This window comes from Thamnophis elegans, chromosome Z (genome assembly GCF_009769535.1).
Source record: "Thamnophis elegans isolate rThaEle1 chromosome Z, rThaEle1.pri, whole genome shotgun sequence".
In the NCBI taxonomy this organism is placed as follows: domain Eukaryota; kingdom Metazoa; phylum Chordata; class Lepidosauria; order Squamata; family Colubridae; genus Thamnophis; species Thamnophis elegans.
The window spans coordinates 143512620-143531768 of record NC_045558.1 but is presented as its reverse complement, the minus strand read 5'-3'; the positions used below and the strand labels follow the sequence as shown (position 1 = coordinate 143531768).

Below are 19149 nucleotides of genomic sequence, written 5' to 3'. Positions count from 1 at the left end.
AAGAAAGAAAGGAAAGGGAGCGAGGGGAAAGGAAGGAAAGGAAGATAGAAAAAGGAAAGGAAAATCGAGGAAAGGAAAGGGAGAGAATGAAAGAGAGAAAAGAGGGAGGGGAAGAAAGGAAAGGAGGAAAGGAAAATAGAGGAAGGGAAAGGAAGAAGAAATGAAAGGAAAGCAAAGGAAGAAGAAAGAAAAGGAAAGGGAGAAATAGAAAAAGAAGGGATGGAAGGAAGGGAATGAGGAAGGGAAGAAATGAGAGAGAGATGGAGCAAAGAAGAGAGGAAAGAAAGGAAAAGGGGAAGGGAAGAAGGATGGATGGAAGGAAGGAAGGAGAAAAGGAGGAAGGAGAGAGAGGGATGGAGAAAAGAGAGGAGGGGAGGAAGGAACAAAGAGATGGAGGAAAGGAGAGGAAAGAGAACAAAAGGGAGGAAGGATGGATGGAAGGAAGGAAGGAGAAAAGGAAGGAGGGAGGAGAGAGGGAGGGAGAAAAGAGAGGAGGGGAGGAAGGAAGAGAGGAAAGAACAAAAGGGAGGAAGGATGGAAGGAAGGAGGAAAAGAATGGAGGAAGGAGAGTATGAGGAAGCTGATAATCCAATATTTTAAATTGAGGGGGGGGTCCTTGTGGAGGGCGGGGGGGGGTTCCCTCCTCCCTGCCCTTTGCATTACCAGAGAGACACACACACCCCCCCCGAGTCCCTGCTCCTTGTGTGATAAATATTACCCCCCCCTCCCCATCTAGGAACCCAGCGTTAGCCCCCCCCCCGCGAGGGTGGGCAGCGGGGGCCAACGGGGGTGTGGGGGGGGTGGGGGGGAGCTTCCCTGCTCTGCCTGCTGCTGGCTGCCCGCTTGGCTTGGCATTTGCAAAGGCCCGTTTCCAGGTGGGCTGGGGCTGCGGGGGGGGGGGGAGGGGGAATTAAGATCAGCCCAGGTGGCTTCATGGAAACAGGAAGGAACACCTGGATTTATTTATTTGTTTATTTATTTTCTTCCTTCCTTCCTTTCTCTTCCCTCCCTCCCTTCTTCCTTCCTTCCTTTCTCCTTCCTCCCTCCCTTCCTTCCTCCTTACTTCCTTTCTCCTTCCTTTCTCCTTCCTTCTTTCCTTTCTCCTCCCTCTCTTCCTTCCTCCTTACTTCCTTTCTCCTTCCTTCCTCCTTCTCTTTTTTCCTCCTTACTTCCTTTCTCCTTTCTTTCTTCCTTTCTCCTTCCTTCCTTCCTCCCTCCCTCCCTCCCTTCCTTCCTCCTTCCTTCCTTTCTCCTTCCTTCCTCCTTCCCTTTCTCCTTCCTCCCTCCTTCCCTTCCTTCCTCCTTCCTTCCTTTCTCCTTCCTTCCTCCTTCCCTTTCTCCTTCCTACCCTCCCTCCCTTTTTTCCTCCTTACTTTCTCCTATGTTTCTTCCTTTCTCCTTCCTTCTTTCCTTTCTCCTCCCTCCCTCCCTTCCTGCTTACTTCCTTCCTCCTTCCCTTTTTTCCTCCTTACTTACTTTCTCCTTTCTTTCTTCCTTTCTCCTTCCTTCCTTTCTCCTTCCTACCTCCCTCCTTCCTTTTTCCTTCCTTCCTTCCTTCCTTCCTTCCTTCCTTTTACTTTCCTTCCTTTCTTCCTCCTCCTTCCTTTTTCCTTCCTCCCTTCATTCCTTTTACTTTCCTTTCTTCCTTCCTCTTCCCTCCTTCCTTCCTCCCTTCCTTTCTCCTTCCTTCCTTTCTCCTTCCTTCTTTTCTTTTACTTTCCTTCCTTTCTCCTTCCTCCTCCCGCCCTCCCGTTCTCTCTCTCTCTCTCTCTCTCTCTCTCTTTCCCTTCCTCCCCCAGGAGCAGAGGAATTCCGTGGCTCACCCTTTCCCCTACCCGTCACCCGCCTACAGCTCCCACCCGCCTCCCCACCGCCTGCCGGCCATGGCGCCCACTCCCCGCACACCGCCAGCACATCGCGCCCCCCTCGAGCCCCACGGCTGCTCGGCCCGGCCCAACGGAAGTGACCTTAGAGACGGCCGAGTCTCCCGGATGCGTCCAGAGTCCACCACCACACCAGCAACAACCGCCTGCGTGCCTTATGCCCCGCGCCCGACCCCGGGAGGACCCACCACCACCAGCAGCAGCAGCAGCAAGACCACCTCACGGGGGGCCCTGGCCTCGGAAAGCCTTGTAAGTGGCCCCCGGGGACTCCGGGAAGGCCTGGGCAGGCTGGGCTGTTTGGGCAGAGTCCTTGAAGAGGAAGAGGGCAGGGATGACCGAGGGAGGAAGGAAGGAAGGAAGGAAGGAAGGAAGGAAGGAAGGAAGGAAGGAAGGAGAGAGGAAGAGAAAGTGAGAAGGGACTGATGAAGGAAGGAAGGAAGGAAAGAGGGAAGGAGGGATGGTGGGAGGAAGGAAGGAACAAGAGAAGGGGAAGGAGGGAAGAAAAGATGGAAAGAGGGAAGGAAAGAGGGAATGAAAGGAAGGATGGAAAACAGGAAAGGAAGGAGGGAAGAAGGAAGAGAGAAGGGACGGAGGACAGAAGAGAATCAAGGGATAAAGGAAGGAAAGGAAGGAAAGATAGATGGAGGAGAGAGGGAAGGAGGGAAGGAATGAGGGAGGAAAGGGAAGGAAGGAGAAGGGAGGAAGGAAGGAGAGAGAGGGGAGGGAGGGAAGGAAGGAATGAGGGAGGGAGGGAAAGGAAGAGAGGAAAGGGAAGGAACGAGAAGAGAAGGGAAGAAGGAAGGAGAGGGGAGGCAGGGAGGAAAGGAAGGAAGGAGAGGAAGAGAAAGTCAGAAGGGAGTGATGAAGGAAGGAAGGAAAGAGAGAAGGGAGGGAAAGAGGGAGGGAGGAAAGAAAAGGGAAGGAAAGGAGGGAAGGAAAAGTGGAAAGGAAGAAGAGAGGGAGGGAAGAAGCAAAATAGAAGGGAGAGAGGACGGAAGAGAATCAAGGGATTAAGGAAGGAAAGGTAGGAAAGAGATGGAGGAGATGGGGAAGAAGGAAAGGAAGGAATGAGGGAGGAAAGGAAGGAACGAGAAGAGAAGGGAAGAAGGAAGGAGAGGGGAGGGAGGAAAGGAAGAAAGGAAGGATAGGAAGAGAAAGTCAGAAGGGAGTGATGAAGGAAGGAAGGAAAGAGAGAAGGGAGGGAAAGGGAGGGAGGAAAGAAAGGAGAAGGAAAGGAGGGAAGGAAAAGTGGAAAGGAAGAAGAGAGGGAGGGAAGAAGGGAGAGAGAAGGGAGAGAGGACGGAAGAGAATCAAGGGATTAAGGAAGAAAAGGTAGGAAAGAGAGATGGAGGAGATGGGGAAGAAGGAAAGGAAGGAAGGAATGAGGGAGGAAAGGAAGGAATGAGAAGAGAAGGGAAGAAGGAAGGAGAGGGGAGGCAGGGAGGAAAGGAAGGAAGGAGAGGAAGAGAAAGTCAGAAGGGAGTGATGAAGGAAGGAAGGAAAGAGAAGGGAGGGAAAGAGGGAGGGAGGAAAGAAAGGGGAAGGAAAGGAGGGAAGGAAAAGTGGAAAGGAAGAAGAGGGAGGGAAGAAGCAAAAGAGAAGGGAGAGAGGACGGAAGAGAATCAAGGGATTAAGGAAGGAAAGGTAGGAAAGAGATGGAGGAGATGGGGAAGAAGGAAAGGAAGGAATGAGGGAGGAAAGGAAGGAACGAGAAGAAAAGGGAAGAAGGAAGGAGAGGGGAGGGAGGAAAGGAAGAAAGGAAGGCTAGGAAGAGAAAGTCAGAAAGTAGTGATGAAGGAAGGAAGGAAAGAGAGAAGGGAGGGAAAGAGGGAGGGAGGAAAGAAAGGGGAAGGAAAGGAGGGAAGGAAAAGTGGAAAGGAAGAAGAGAGGGAGGGAAGAAGGAAAAGAGAAGGGAGAGAGGACGGAAGAGAATCAAGGGATTAAGGAAGGAAAGGTAGAAAAGAGAGATGGAGGAGAGGGGGAAGAAGGAAAGGAAGGAAGGAATGAGGGAGGAAAGGAAAGGAAGGGGAAGAGAAGGGAAGAAGGAAGGAGAGGAGGGACGGAGGAACGGAAGGAAGGAAGGATAGGAAGAGAAAGTCAGAAGGGAGTGATGAAGGAAGGAAGGAAAGAGGGAGGGAGGAAAGAAAAGGGAAAGAGGGAAGGAAGGAGGGAAGGAAAGGTGGGAAGGAAAAATGGAAAGGAAGAAAAGAGGGAGGGAAGAAGGAAGAGAGAAGGGAGAGAGGATGGAAGAGAATCAAGGGATTAAGGAAGGAAAGGTAGGAAAGAGAGATGGAGGAGAGGGGGAAGAAGGAAAGGAAGGAAGGAATGAGGGAGGGAAGGAAAGGAAGGAGAAGAGAAGGGAAGAAGGACGGAGAGAGAGGGGAGGGCTTTGGAGAGATTTTATTTATGTTATTTCTTCCCCCCAATAGGGTTCTTCTAATCATTACCAAACGCCGGCTATGGAGTCGTCCAGCCCGACGGCGGAGAACGGTGGACGCAAACCGCCCCCACCCTCCCGCCCCGCCCCTTGCCTCGCCCCCCGCAACCTGCCCTGTGCGCGCATGCAGCCCCCACCTCCCAACCTCGCTGGGCCACCGCCAGCCACCGCCCCACCCCCTCCCTCGGCTCCCCAGTGCCCCCCAGCCCCTCCTCCTCCTCCCCCTCCCCCTCCGTTGCCCTGGCTGAACAAAGCGGGGGAGGGCAAGGCCGAGGACGAAGACCCCCTGGGGGACATCCTCTTTGGGTGCGGTGGGGAACCCTGCGGGGCCGACCCCCCGTCCTTGGCCCATTGCGACTCGGGGTGCGGCTTCCAGGATTCGGGGCCCAGCAGTCAGCAAGGGAGCTTCTCCCGTCCCCATGAAGGGACTGGGGACACTCCCGGGCCGGCCAGCCCCGAGCCTTCGCCAGCCCCCCAATTTTGGCTTTCTGAGAGCAGCCGGGAAGAGAACGGATCCGGGGGTGCCAGGCCCCGGAATCCGAGCCCCTCAATTACCTCAGGAACCTTCAGGTCCCCAGAAAGCCCCCCACCGTTGCCGGTGCCGCCACCGCCACCACCCCCGCTGCCTCCACCGTCCCGGGCCTCGTATCCAAAGACCCCGGAGCCGCCAGGGGTGCCCCCCGCCATGGAGGCATCCTCCGACCGCCTCTTCGGCTTTGCCAGCCCTCCGTTAGAAGATCAGTTTGAGGAACCCCCTGAGTTCTCCAAGATTTTGCCGGACGGGCTGGCCAACATCATGAAAATGCTGGACGAATCCATCCGGCGCGGGGAAGAAGAGCGGGAGGAGAGCTTTCCACCGCCGCCACCCCCTGCCGCCCTGCTCCCTAGCCCCCCACCCCTGGCAAGGCCCAAGCTGCCCTCGGCCTCCGCTGGTTCCTTCGATTACCCCAAACCACCTGGGCAGGACCCCCCCGAACCCCCTTGCCTCTATCGCTTCGGCAAGCGGGACACGGAAGAGCAGCGTCCCCCGGCACTGGCCGCCGCGGGCTCCGGCGGGGCGAAGTTTGCCCCCCACAACACCCCGTCCCTTCTCAAGTCTTTGGCCAATGTGCTGGAAGGGCAGAAACACTCCTATCGGCTAAAACCGATAACTCCCCCCGGTGCTAAGATCTCCCCCCCAGCCGGTGCGAGCCAGAGCCCCCTACCCCAATTCACTACCTCAGGCCAAGCGTGGGCTGAGGCCCCTGGCGGTGCCACGAAGGAACGCACCTCCACGCCGCCACCCCTGCCCACCCCTCGGCCGGTGAAGACCGAGTCGGAAGTGTTGGAGGAGATCAGCCGCGCCTGCGAGACCCTGGTGGGACGAGCGGGACGGGAGAAGAGCCCCCCGCCTCCTGCTAGTCCCCCACCCGCCCCGGCCTCCCCTCCGCCCGCTCCTCTCCCGGCCACTGTGCCTCCAGCGCCCCCGCCACCGACCCCTCCGCGCCCCAAGGACGAATCCCGTAAGCCACACATGGAACACCGCCGGCACCGTCGGTCCAACCGCGACGGCTCGCGGAGACACCGGGATGGTAAAGCTCGCAAGGGGAAGAACCGGCAGATCCTGGGCAGTTTGGACGTGCAGAGCTCCGAGGGCCAAGCCCGGGAGAACGGGGCCAAGCCCCCGCCGCCACCCCCGCCGCCTCCACCCGAGCGGAGGTCTCCGGTCAAGAAGGAAGAAGGCCCGGTGGGCTCAATGTCCACCATGGTGTGCTCGGCCGACCTGCTGAAGCTGCGCTCCTTCACGGAGGGTCCCCCTAAGGAGCTGAAGATCCGGCTGATCAAGGTGGAGAGCGGGGACAAGGAGACCTTCATCGCCTCCGAAGTCGAGGAGCGACGCATCCCCCTGAGCGAGGTCACCATCAACCACTCGGCCGCGGAGGTCGTAAGGGCCAGCAAGTGAGTTTCCTCCAAGGAATTTCCGGTCGCTCGATAGAAAATGCAGATTCACGGAGTAGCCTTCAACTTAAAGCAGGGGTGTCAAACTCAAGGCCTGCGGGCCGGATCCGGCCCGTCGGGCACTGAGATCTGGCCCGCAAGGCCACCCTGGAAACAGTGAAGGACCGGGCCATGGTTCTGTTCCTAACCGAGCTCCGTTTTCTGCTGCGACGCCTTCCTGCAACTCTCTGCCAGTGAAAATGGAGCTCGAGAGGGCCGCGTGTGAGCCTCCCGAGCTCCGTTTTCGCTGGCAGAGTGCTCGGGCCGCCAAAGGGCCCCCCTCCCGACACGAGTGCTGTCGAGCTGGCCACGCCCACCCTGGCCACACCCACCTGCGCACCCCCCCTCACCCAAAGTCAAACGCAACCCTGATGGGGCCCTCAACAACCCTGACTTACAACCACAAATTTGGAGCAGAATTTCTGTTGCTAAGTGAGACAGTTGTTAAGTGAGTCCTGCCCAATTTTATGCCCTTTTTTTTGCCATGGTTGCCAAGTCAATCATTTATTTGGGGTGACACAAAGTGGTTCAGACGCTAGTACTTGGTTTCGAGTCCCGAACTCTGCGCAACGGCTTGAGTGTTCCTCGCTCCAGCTACTTTCCACCTAGTAGTTTGAAAGCATGTAAGTGCGAGCAGATCAATAGGTACCACTTCAGTGGGAAAGTAACAGCATTGTGTGACGTTAAGCTGGCCACGACTGCGGAAACGTCGTCGGACAGAGCCTGCTCAACGGCCTTGAAACAGAGGGGAAAATGCCCCCCGCCCTCAATCGGCAACAACTAGCAGAGTAACCTACCCACCGTGATGATTCACTTAACGACCGTGGCAAGAAAGGTCGTAAAACGGGGCAAAACTCAGCGAAGAAAGTGTCTCCCTTAGCAGCAGAAACGTTGGGCACGATTGTGGTCGTAAATCGAGGACTTCCTGTACCAAGAATGGAGATTTTTTTTTTATTTTATCAATTTCATATATACATTCACAATTATATGATCTCATAACTGTTATTAATAATATGTATTTGTAACAATTTTTCCATACAGTTGACAATATACTTGAAGATTGCTTTACCATCCCATAGATCCATCTTATCTTACAACGGTCCTACTTCTTCTTCCCTCCCTCCCTCTTTCCTTCCCTCGTTTCTTCTCTCCTACTCCCCTTCCTTCCCTCCCTCCTTCCCTCCCTCATTTCTTTTCTCCTTCTCTCCTTCCTTTCCCCCTTCCTTCCCCCCTTCCTTCTCCTACATTCCCTCCTTCCTTCTCTTTCTTCTCTCCTTCTCTCCTTCCTTCCCTCCTTCCTTCCCTCCTTTCTTCTCTCCTTCTCTCCTTCCTTCCCTCCTTGCTTCCCTCCCTCCTTCCCCATCCCTCCTTCTCTCCTTCCCTCCTTCCTTCCCTCCTTTCTTTTCTCCTTCTCTCCTTCCTTTCCCCCTTCCTTTCCTCCTTCCTTCCCCCCTTCCTTCTCTCCTACATTCCCTCCTTCCTTCCCTCCTTTCTTCTCTCCTTCTCTCCTTCCTTTCCCCCTTCCCTTCCTCCTTCCTTCCCCCCTTCCTTCTCTCCTACATTCCCTCCTTCCTTCCCTCCTTTCTTCTCTCCTTCCTTCCCTCCTTCCTTCCCTCCTTTCTTCTCTCCTTCTCTCCTTCCTTCCCTCCTTGCTTCCCTCCCTCCTTCCCCATCCCTCCTTCTCTCCTTCCCTCCTTCCTTCCCTCCTTCCTTCCCTCCTTTCTTTTCTCCTTCTCTCCTTCCTTTCCCCCTTCCTTTCCTCCTTCCTTCCCCCCTTCCTTCTCTCCTACATTCCCTCCTTCCTTCCCTCCTTTCTTCTCTCCTTCTCTCCTTCCTTTCCCCCTTCCTTTCCTCCTTCCTTCCCCCCTTCCTTCTCTCCTACATTCCCTCCTTCCTTCCCTCCTTTCTTCTCTCCTTCCTTCCCTCCTTCCTTCCCTCCTTTCTTCTCTCCTTCTCTCCTTCCTTCCCTCCTTGCTTCCCTCCTTGCTTCCCTCCCTCCTTCCCCCCCTCCTTCCTACCCCCCTTTCTTCTCTTTCTTCTCTCCTTCCTTCCTTCCTCCTCTCCTTTCCCTTCTCTCCTTCCCCTTCCTCCCCTTTACCCCTTCCCCTCTTCTTCCCCTTCCTCCCCTCTTTCCTACTCTTACATTCCCTCCCATTCTTCCTCTGCCTTTCCCTTTCTCCTATTCCTCTCCTGAGAATGGAGATTTTACGTAGCTTTCATCCGTGCTCACATCGTCTCCTTTTCTCCCCCCCGCCCGCTCTGTCCAGGCACGCCAAGGTGAAAGGGAAATTTAAGGAATCGTATTTATCCCAAAGTCACTCCGTCAAGCCGCAGATCAACATGGACGAAAAACTTCCCCGGGATAAACTCAACCCTCCAACGCCAAGCATCTATGTGAGTGTCCGTTTTGGGGGGTAGCTGGAGAGGGGTGTAAGTGAAGAAGGGGATGTCCACAAAATGTCTTGAGGGGGTTTTCTGTGTAAAAATCAGGGGTCTTAGGGCCTCTAGTACGCAATCTGGGCCTGCTGGCGGTGCTTTTAAGGTCCTGATGAAAACAACCGCAAAGTTTCTAGTCCTCATGGCTGAAGAGGTCGATTTTTTTTTAAAGAAAGGGAGGGGCAGGTCTTTCCTGGAAGACGCTCAAGAACCCCAAAGGGCAGAGAGGAAGGCCGTGAAATGAGGGAGGGAGCGAAAACCAGACTTGAGAAGGCGACAGTGGTCGTCGTTCATTACTCCGTGCGCGCGGGGATTTGGTTCCACAGTCCTTCATTTTGGGGCAAAGGGGAGAGGCAAACAAAATGGCTCCCCCGACCCCCCAAAAATGAAAGAATCACGGACTCTGGAGATTGAGGGGTACGGTAGGATGCTGGGTCGTTTGGCCCGGGGGTCTCCAGCCCAATCCACGGAATGAAGCAAAATTGATTTTTAGCCATTTAAAGAGGGGTGGACTTCAACTCCCAGAATTCCCCAGCCAGCTCTTTTTTCCCCTTCACTTTGCTGAAGCCAAGATATATTACGCTTACTGCATACCCACCATCCATTAAGAAAGTTACACTATGCAGCTGGCTGGGGAATTCTGGGAGTTGAAGTCCACGCGTCTTAAAGCGGCCCAGGTCGGAGACCCCGCATTTAAGACTTGTGGACTTCAATTCCCAGAATTCCCCAGCCAGCTCTTCTTTTCCCTTCACTTTGCCGAAGTCAAAGATATATTACTCTGACTGCATACCCACCGTCTATTAACAAAGTTACACTATGCGGCTGGCTGGGGAATTCTGGGAGTTGAAGTCCACGCGTCTTCAAGTGACTAAAAACGGAGGAACATTGAGTCCGATGCTAACTAAGAAAACTTCAATGCACTCGTCAGATTTTTGGAAGAAAAATGACGTTGATTGCTCTCCGTCTCCCGTTCTTGAGTGGATCGCTTCACACGATCATCCATCTCATCTTCATTTCTGTGTTTCTTTCTCAGCCCTGTCCTGTTTCGTTCTGATTTTCGTTTCTTTCTTTCTTTTTATTTATTTACGCTAAATGACTCTGTTACGCTAAATCACTGTGGAGCCTCAGTTTGAAAACCTCCAGCGAAGGGGAAGTGTCAATCAGTCCCTCTGATTGACAGCTCTTCCTGTCTGCACGTCCTTCTTAAAATCTATTGAAATCTCATTTGGCCTAGTCTGACTCCCTGGAACTGATGAGAATAGGTTCAGAACTATTATAGCAGTATTTCTCAATTTTAGCAACACTTAAGATTGGTGGACTTCGACTCCCAGAATTCAGCAATTAAGATGCATGAACTTCAACTCCCAGAATTCTGTGCTTATGATTCATGGACTTCAGCTCCCAGAAGTCTGTGATTGAGATAATTAGACTTCAACTCCCAGAAGTCTGTGATTTAGATAATTAGACTTCAACTCCCAGAATTCTGTGATTGAGATAATTAGACGTCAACTCCCAGAAGTCTGTGCTTAAGATGTATGGACTTCAGCTCCCAGAATTCTGTGATTGAGATAATTAGACTTCAACTCCCAGAAGTCTGTGCTTATAATTCATGGACTTCAGCTCTCAGAATTCTGTGATTGAGATAATTAGACTTCAACTCCCAGAATTCTGTGATTGAGATAATTAGACTTCAACTCCCAGAATTCTGTGCTTATAATTCATGGACTTCAGCTCTCAGAATTCCGTGATTGAGATAATTAGACTTCAACTCCCAGAAGTCTGTGATTTAGATAATTAGACTTCAACTCCCAGAATTCTGTGATTGAGATAATTAGACTTCAACTCCCAGAATTCTGTGCTTATAATTCATGGACTTCAGCTCTCAGAATTCTGTGATTGAGATAATTAGACTTCAACTCCCAGAAGTCTGTGATTTAGATAATTAGACTTCAACTCCCAAAATTCTGTGATTGAGATAATTAGACATCAACTCCCAGAAGTCTGTGCTTAAGATGTATGGACTTCAGCTCCCAGAATCCCGTGATTGAGATAATTAGACTTCAACTCCCAGAAGTCTGTGCTTATGATTCATGGACTTCAGCTCCCAGAATTCCGTGATTGAGATAATTAGACTTCAACTCCCAGAATTCTGTGCTTATAATTCATGGACTTCAACTCCCAGAATTCTGTGATTGAGATAATTAGACTTCAACTCCCAGAATTCTGTGCTTATGATGCATGGACTTCAACTCTCAGAAGTCTGTGATTAAGATAATTAGACTTCAACTCCCAGAATTCTGTGCTTATGATGCATGGACTTCAACTCTCAGAATTCCGTGATTGAGATAATTAGACTTCAACTCCCAGAAGTCTGTGCTTAAGATGCATGGACTTCAGCTCTCAGAATTCCGTGATTGAGATAATTAGATTTCAACTCCCAAAAGTCTGTGATTGAGATAAATGAACTTCAACTCCCAGAATTCTGTGCTTATGATTCATGGACTTCAACTCCCAGAAGTCTGTGCTTAAGATAAATGAACTTCAACTCCCAGAATTCCGTGATTGAGATAATTAGATTTCAACTCCCAGAAGTCTGTGCTTAAGATAAATGAACTTCAACTCCCAGAATTCTGTGCTTATGATTCATGGACTTCAGCTCCCAGAAGTCTGTGATTGAGATAATTAGACTTCAACTCCCAGAATTCTGTGCTTATGATTCATGGACTTCCATATTTCCGTGATTGAGATAATTAGACTTCAACTCCCAGAAGTCTGTGCTTAAGATTCATGGACTTCAGCTCTCAGAATTCCGTGATTGAGATAAATAGACTTCAACTCCCACAATTCTGTGCTTAAGATGTGTGCACTGTAATTCCCAGGATTCTGTGCTATGTTGGGAATTCTGGGAGTTGAAGTCCCATCAGCCATCTGTATCCACGTCTCTTACCTCTCCGTCTGTATATTGTTGGAAGCTGCTTCTTCCTTTAAAGCAACGTTTTTGCTTGCACAGAATTTAGGGTGGCATTTCCTGGTCATCTCCAAAAGTCCTTAAGGTCTCCCTCCCTTCCTTCCTGCCGTCCGTGCTTCCTGGGGTCCGTAGGTCCTTCCTTCCTTCCTTTCTTTCTTTCTAAAAAAAACCCTTTGTTTCTAGGGGTGCAGCTACCCCAGATCTCCCTTCCTGGAGCCCTGATATTTTCTCTCTTGTCCGGGAGAAATCTTTTGATCCCCCCCCCTCGCCCCCCCGCCCCCAGAGGGATCCACCCAAGCCGTTTGTCTTCCTTCCCTTCTTTCGCAGCTTCCTTCGTCTTCAATCTGTCTCCCGGTTGCTATTCAGGGCAAACCTCCCATCTCCTGAAAGGCCAAACAAAAGGGGTTTGTGAGGCTCCCCCACCTCACCCCACCCCCGGCCAAGAGACGTTGGCTCTCCTAGTTGCTGGTTCAGGGACCCCTTCTGATGACTCGGTCTCCCTCTTGGGAAAGAAAGAAAGAAAGAAAGAAGGAAGGAAGGAAGGAAGGAAGGAAGGAAGGAAGGAAGGAAGGAAGAGGGGAGGGGAGGAAGGAAAGAAGGAAAAAAAAGAAAAGAAAGACAGAAAGACAAAGACGGAAAGAAAAACAGAAAGACAGGGAAAGAAAGATGGAAAGATAGAAAGAAAGAAAAGAAAAAGAAAAATGAAAGAATGAAGAAAGAAAAGGGGAGGAAGGAAGGAAGGAAGAAATGAAAGACAGAGAAAAAAGATGGAAAGACAGAAAGAAAGAAAGAAAGACAGGCAGGCAGAAAGACAAAGAAAGACAAGGAAAAATAGAAAGAAAGAATGAAAGAAAGAAAGGGAGAGGAAGAAAGGAAGAAAGATGAAAGAAAGAGAGAAAAAAAGATGGAAAGACAGAAAGAAAGAAAGACAGACAGAGACAGAAAGACAAAGAAAGAAAGACAAGGAAAGATAGAAAGAAAGATGAAAGAAAGAAGGAAAGAAAGGAGGAGGAAGAAAGAAAGAAATGAAAGAAAGACAGAAAGAGAAAGAAAGATGGAAAGACAGAAAGGAAGAATTGAAAGACAGAAAGGCAAAGAAAGAAAGACAAGGAAAGATAGAAAGAAAGATGAAAGAAAGAAAGAAAGAAAGGGAGAGGAAGAAAGAAAGACAGAGAAAGACAGAGAAAGAAAGAAAGAAAGATGAAAGAAAGAAGTAGAAAAATGAAATAAAGCAGAAAGACAAGAAAAAAATGAAACAGAAAGACAGAGAAAAAAAAATGAAAGACAGAAAGACAGACAGAGAACAGAAAGACAAGAAAGAAAGACAAGGAAGATAAAGACGATGAAAGAAGGAGAGGAAAAAGAAATGAAAGAAAGACAGAAAGAGAGAGAAGAATGGAAAGAGAAAGGAAGAATGAAAAGAAAACAAAAAAGAAATACAAGGAAAGACTAAAGACTAAAGAAGGAAAAAAAAAGGAGAAGGAAGGAAGGAAGGGAAAAAATGAAAAAAAACAGAAAGACTAAAACAGGAAGATGGAAAGACAGAAGAAAGAAATGAAGAAAGACAGACGAAAGAAGGAAAGAGCAAGACGGAAGACAAGACAGAAGAAGACAGACAAACAGAAAGACAAAGACAGAAGGAAAGACAGAAAGACAAAGAAAGATAGAAAGACAAAGACGAAGAAAGAATGGGAAGGAAGGAAAGAGAAAAAGAAAGAAAAAGAAAGGAAGGAAGCTCTATTGTGGGGCACATTTGACAGCTTCCTTCCTTCCCAGGCAGGGCCAAGCTTTTGTAAGAATTAGTCACACACACACACACACACAGACACTTCCTTGTGTGTGGCATTGTGAACTCTTTATGCCTCCTCTGAGGAAGAATCTGGTTTGCCAGCCAGATAAAACCTGGCAGGATCCTTGGCAAACGTCTCTCCAGATGGGCGTAACGCTCGGAAGCCTTCCTCAAGTGAAATATCTCTCTCTGGTTGAGGATGGAAGATGATGGGTTGATTGGGAAAGGATGAAGCAAGAGGGCCGGGGCAGAATAACAAAACAACAGAGTCCAAAGGGACCTTGGAGGTCTTCTAGTCCAGCCCCATGCTCAGAATACACAATAACAGAGTCAGAAGGGACCTTGGAGGTCTTCTAGTCCAGCCCCCTGCTCAGAATACACAATAACAGAGTCGGAAGGGACCTTGGAGGTCTTCTAGTCCAGCCCCATGCTCAGAATACACAATAACAGAGTCGGAAGGGACCTTGGAGGTCTTCTAGTCCAGCCCCCTGCTCAGAATACAGAATACCAGAGTCCGAAGGGACCTTGGAGGTCTTCTAGTCCAGCCCCCTGCTCAGAATACAGAATAACAGAGTCAGAAGGGACCTTGGAGGTCTTCTAGTCCAGCCCCCTACTCAGAATACAGAATAACAGAGTCGGAAGGGACCTTGGAGGTCTTCTAGTCCAGCCCCCTGCTCAGAATACACAATAACAGAGTCGGAAGGGACCTTGGAGGTCTTCTAGTCCAACCCCCTGCTCAGAATACACAATAACAGAGTCAGAAGGGACCTTGGAGGTCTTCTAGTCCAGCCCCCTGCCCAAATAGGAGACACTCTACCATTTCAGTCAAACGGTTGCCCAGCCTCTTCTTGAAAACCACCAGTGATGGAGCACTCAACAACTTCTGGTGGCAAGCTGTTCCACTGGTGAATTGTCCTTGCAGTTAGGAAATTCCTCCTTAATTCCATTAATTAAATTCCTTAATTTAATTGCTTCTCTTCTAGGTTAGTAATTAATGGCCCCACAATTTTGCCGGTGCTCCACTTTATTCCGCCTTCCTCCAATCCCACCTGGAATCTTGAATGTCGAAAGAAGGTTGTTCTTAGCCGCCATTCCTGGCCAAGCCACGATTGTCCACCCTCACGAAGAGGCTCTGATATTTTCTTCCTCTCCTTCGCTTCCCCCCTTCCACAATTCATTCTCATCTTTATTTTTTCCTTTTCTTCTTCTTGTCTCTTAATTTCAATTAATTTGGTGGCCGTTCCACAAGACCTCTTCCTTGTCCTCTAAGCCTAACCGCCTTCTGCGTGCTCTTAGCTGAGTCCGGGGTCCCGGGAAGACACCCGCGCGGCTCCTAGCTCCTGAGAACGAACAAAACACAGCCCCAGAACCCTGACTGATGCCTTGACTGCCATTGGCATGGGGGGGGGGCGTGCAGAGGAGAATCCCGTCGCCAAGGAAGATATTTTTTTTCCCCTCACCCCGCCGCTCTCTTGCGCTTCACGGCAAACGATCCTCAACTCCTAGTGGTCTCCTTTCCGTTTTTTTTTCCTCGGGAGCAAGACGAAGGGAACGGATGTAGGCCCAGTTTGATAAAACGAAAGCATCCCTCCCCTCCACCACCACCCCTACGTCCGGATTTATGGACCCATTTTGTAGCCACGCCGTCCGCTTGTCCTCTTTCGAACTGGGAACCGAGGTGTCGTTTCTTCTCCATTTGGATTTTGTTTTTTAAAAAATCCTGTCATGTACTCTTGAGAGCCTCTTTGGACCGTCTTTGGCGACACGATGGGACTACGGCTGTCCTACGATGATGTGCCAAGCCGGGACGCGAGTCGCAATTTTTTAAAAAAAACTCGGAATTTTCTTCGGCAACACGCCTGTCCGTCTTGAATTACGCGCCTTGGCAAAGTCCGACGCCTGCATTTCAAGAGAAAGGATCAGGCCTGGATTTGTGGACCCTTTTAAAGTGGAAAACAGCCTTGGATATCCTTGATTCTCTCTAGGGGGGCAGTCGCTGGTTGAAAAGAGGGATCGGACACAAATTAGGATGGGCTCACCAGCCTCAAACAGGGGGATTTGGAGCAGAGGGGCCCAGTGGCCCCAAACTGGGAACCTCTGGCGTGTGCTATAGCTTGTAAGGATCCAATCTGGGTCGGTCACCGGGACCGGAGGTTTTGCCTTCCGAGCTTTCGGAGTCGTGCTGGAGACCATCCTCGGGGAACTCCTGTCGAACGGAGGCGTGCGCTGTTCGTGTGCGGGTATTTATGCGATGCCCGTCGCGCGTGGCTTTTAGATGGTGGTTACGGTGTCAAGGGCTGGCTTTTAAAGTTGTTGGCGGTTGGCACCTTCTAGGCTGGTGGTAAAGGAGCACTCCTGTTGACTGAAAGAGCCCGTTTCCCAGGTTGCAATCATTTTCCCTGGCTGTTTTTGTCCCTGCTCGGCCAACAATCTTAGTAACTGCAGCATTGAATGTTGTCCTTGTTCATTGCAACGCGAGGCTACCAAGGAATTCGGGTGTTCTCGTCTGACCGCTCGCTTGTGTTCTTGCAGTCTGGAGGTTCGTTTACTACCCATCTGTCCTGCATAACAACATACAACAGGCGCCACATAAATACCACACACAGAACAGCACGCGGACACTGCTAATCACTTCCCTGGCTGTTTTTGGCGAACATGTAACACATATAGTGTGTGTGCTGTTTCGCCTGTGGTATTTAGGTGGCGGCTGTTGTATGTGTTACATAGGACAGATGGGGAGTAAGCTAACCACCGGACTGCAACAAGCGAGCAGTCAGACCAGGAGACCCGAGCTCATTGGTAGCCTTGCGTTGCAAGGAACAAGGACATACATTCAATGCCGCAGCTATTAAGATTGTTGGCTGAGAAGGGACAAAAACCAGGAAAATGATTGAAATGTGCAAAACGGGCCCCTCGTCAGTCAACAGGAGTGCTTCTTTACCACCAGCCCAGAAGGCGAAGGCATGGCGGCACAACTGCCAATGACTTCAGAGCCAGCCATCGGCACCCCAATCTAAACATCTAAAAAGCCACATACGACGGGCACCACATAAATACCACATTCAGAACAGTGCACACTCCGCTAGGCAGAAGTTCCCTGAAGATGGGCTCCAGCACTTGTCCGAAAGCTTGGAAGACTCTCGTCCTGGTGACCGACCCAGATTGGATCCTGAAAAACATTATCCTGGGACATTAGGCCTGTATAATTTAGTAGCATGTTTGTAGGTATGGACCCAAATAAATATCAGTTAGGCCTTTTCCTACTTGGTGACAGCCTAGTGCTTGGTATTCTAATTACATGCAGTCCTCGACACGACCAATTGTTTAATGACCATTCAAAGTTACAACGGCACTAAAAATGTGATTTTCGGCTGGTCCTTACCCTTATGATGGTTGCAGCATCCACACGGTTACTAATCAATCAAAATTTGGGCGTTTTACAACTGGTGTGTGTTTATGACGGCCGCAGCTTCCCGGAGTCACCGTTTGCGACCTTCCCTGCTGGCTTCTGACAAGCAAAATTAACGAGGGAAACTTGATTCGCTTAACCGCTGCGATTCAATTAGCCAGCACGGCAAAAGAAATTGGGCGCGACTCGCTTCATTGCCTTGTGTCGCCCACAGAGATTTTGCCACGGTCGTTAGTCAGCGAGGACAGCTGTGTCCTTAATGCTAGTCTGCCGAACGGTGATTTCCCCCGCGGCTGGGGATTTTAGGAGGCGTGATCCAATGCACTCGGGGGGGCCCAAAATTATTCTGATTATTTTTGAAAGATTTGTGGGTGTTTTGGTCCTCTGACGGTCTCCTCCTCCTTCTTCAGTTGGAGAGCAAGCGGGATGCTTTCTCTCCCGTCTTGCTGCAATTCTGCACCGATCCCAAGAATCCCATCACCGTCATCCGCGGCCTGGCCGGATCTCTCCGACTCAGTGAGTATGATTCTGACGGGTTTGGGGGCACAGCCGGCCAGATGGTCAGGGTGGGTTTGGCGTTCTTGTCCAGGGTCAGCATCAAGGCAACCTGAGGTCGCCGAGGGGGAAGAGGGAATGGAGCTGGCAGAGAGAAGAGGCGGAGCCTGGGCTGTCCGTCAGCCTCAGATCGATTTCCTAAGGAACTGCAAAGATCCTCGGCCGTCCTCTAAATCTGGAGAAAAGAATTTCTTTTGTCAACTCGCAAAGCATTCCTGGGCCCTAAATTACGTGGGGTCGGAGCTGGCTTCATTTGGGTACACGCCGACATGTTGTTCCTAATAAACTGTTCCTCCTCTTCCTCATTAGCCACCTCCAGACCTGGGGGCTGTTGACTCTCCATCTAAGGGCTGACAGACAGCCCAGGCTCCGCTCTCTCTCTCCCCGCCAGTTCCATTCCCTCTTCCCCCGCAGAGCTCTCAAGTTGCCATGAAGCTGACCCTGATTTGTGGGTGGTCCACTGTTTGTTTAGCTTTTTTGTAGAGACAGAAGATGAAGAAGCAGTAGCTTGGATTGGTAGCTTTATTGTTATCAATATTATGATTTTGAATGCTATTATTGCTATTGTTACGTTCTGTTGTTTTGCGAGTACTTCGGCTCGGATGCCCTAATTAAATCATGAGCCTCGAGCCAAGCTTCAAAAGAAATCCAATCATTTATTAGGAACAACATGTCGGCATGTACCCAAATTTGCTCCAACTCCACGTAATTTAGGGCCCAATCGAGAGCAGGCCAGGAATGCTTTGCGAGTTGACAAAAGATGTTTTTCCTCCAGATTTGGAGAATGGCCGAGGATCTTTGTAGTTCCTTAGGAAGTTGATCTGGGTGGAGAGGAAGCCAACTTTGATTGTAGACGTTCGCCTTTCCAAACGGGTGGATGGAACGAGGAGAGTCGGGGCAAGGGGAACTCGCAACAGACCTTTCTCACAATTTGGGGTGTGTGTGTATCGTGAGGTTCTCCAGTGTCCCGTTCCTTGACTGCTTCCACTCGCCCGCAGATCTGGGGCTGTTCAGCACAAAGACGCTGGTGGAGGCGAGTGGCGAGCACGCCGTGGAAGTCCGCACACAAGTGCAGCAGCCGTCCGACGAGAACTGGGACCTCTCAGGCACCAAGCAAGTTTGGCCGTGCGAGAGCAGCCGTTCGCACACCACCATCGCCAAGTATGCCCAGTACCAAGCGGCTTCGTTCCAGGAGTCGCTTCAGGTGAGATTGCCAACCTTGGTCCATCCGTCCTGTCCCGTCCCTTGCATGGACCAGACCTGATGGATTCCGTGCCTCGCGATGGTCGCACGCCAAAGGCCCTCGCTTAACTCTCGGCGGGAAGGTCTCCATTTTGACTTCTCTCTCTGTTGAGGCAGGAGGACAAAGAGACAGACGATGAGGAGACCGAGGAGCCAGACAGCACCACAGAGACGCCGCCCAGGTAGAGTACCCCGTCTCTGACTGCTCGTCAAGTGATTTTTGATAGAGGAGAATAATTTTACCTCAGAGTTGAAATGAGACGTTCTTAGTGCTCCCTGAGTGCTAGAAGGGAGGGAGATTTGCAAGCGGGAAGAGGAGGAGGAGGACTGTGGGGTCCTTGTTGGTCTCTGGACTTGGTTGTTTTCTTGCAGACATCTCTTCACCCAACTAGGTAGCATCATCAGTGTTTCTTTTGATCCATTACGGGTTGTCCTCGACTTACGACCATTCAT

The 19149-nt window shown here is 50.7% G+C and overlaps 1 protein-coding gene across 6 annotated transcripts in view; it reads left to right on the top strand.

Moving 5' to 3' along the window:
- The window catches only part of KDM6B (lysine demethylase 6B), a 99154-nt gene that overhangs the window by 69288 nt on the left and 10717 nt on the right, over positions 1–19149 (top strand). For all 6 annotated transcript variants that reach the window (XM_032234570.1, XM_032234571.1, XM_032234569.1 and 3 more), the window contains 6 exons: positions 1800–2132; positions 4313–6258; positions 8565–8691; positions 17310–17415; positions 18453–18658; positions 18814–18878. In XM_032234570.1, coding sequence (XP_032090461.1) covers positions 1800–2132; positions 4313–6258; positions 8565–8691; positions 17310–17415; positions 18453–18658; positions 18814–18878 — 2783 coding nt within the window. The remainder of the gene's footprint in view (positions 1–1799; positions 2133–4312; positions 6259–8564; positions 8692–17309; positions 17416–18452; positions 18659–18813; positions 18879–19149) is intronic.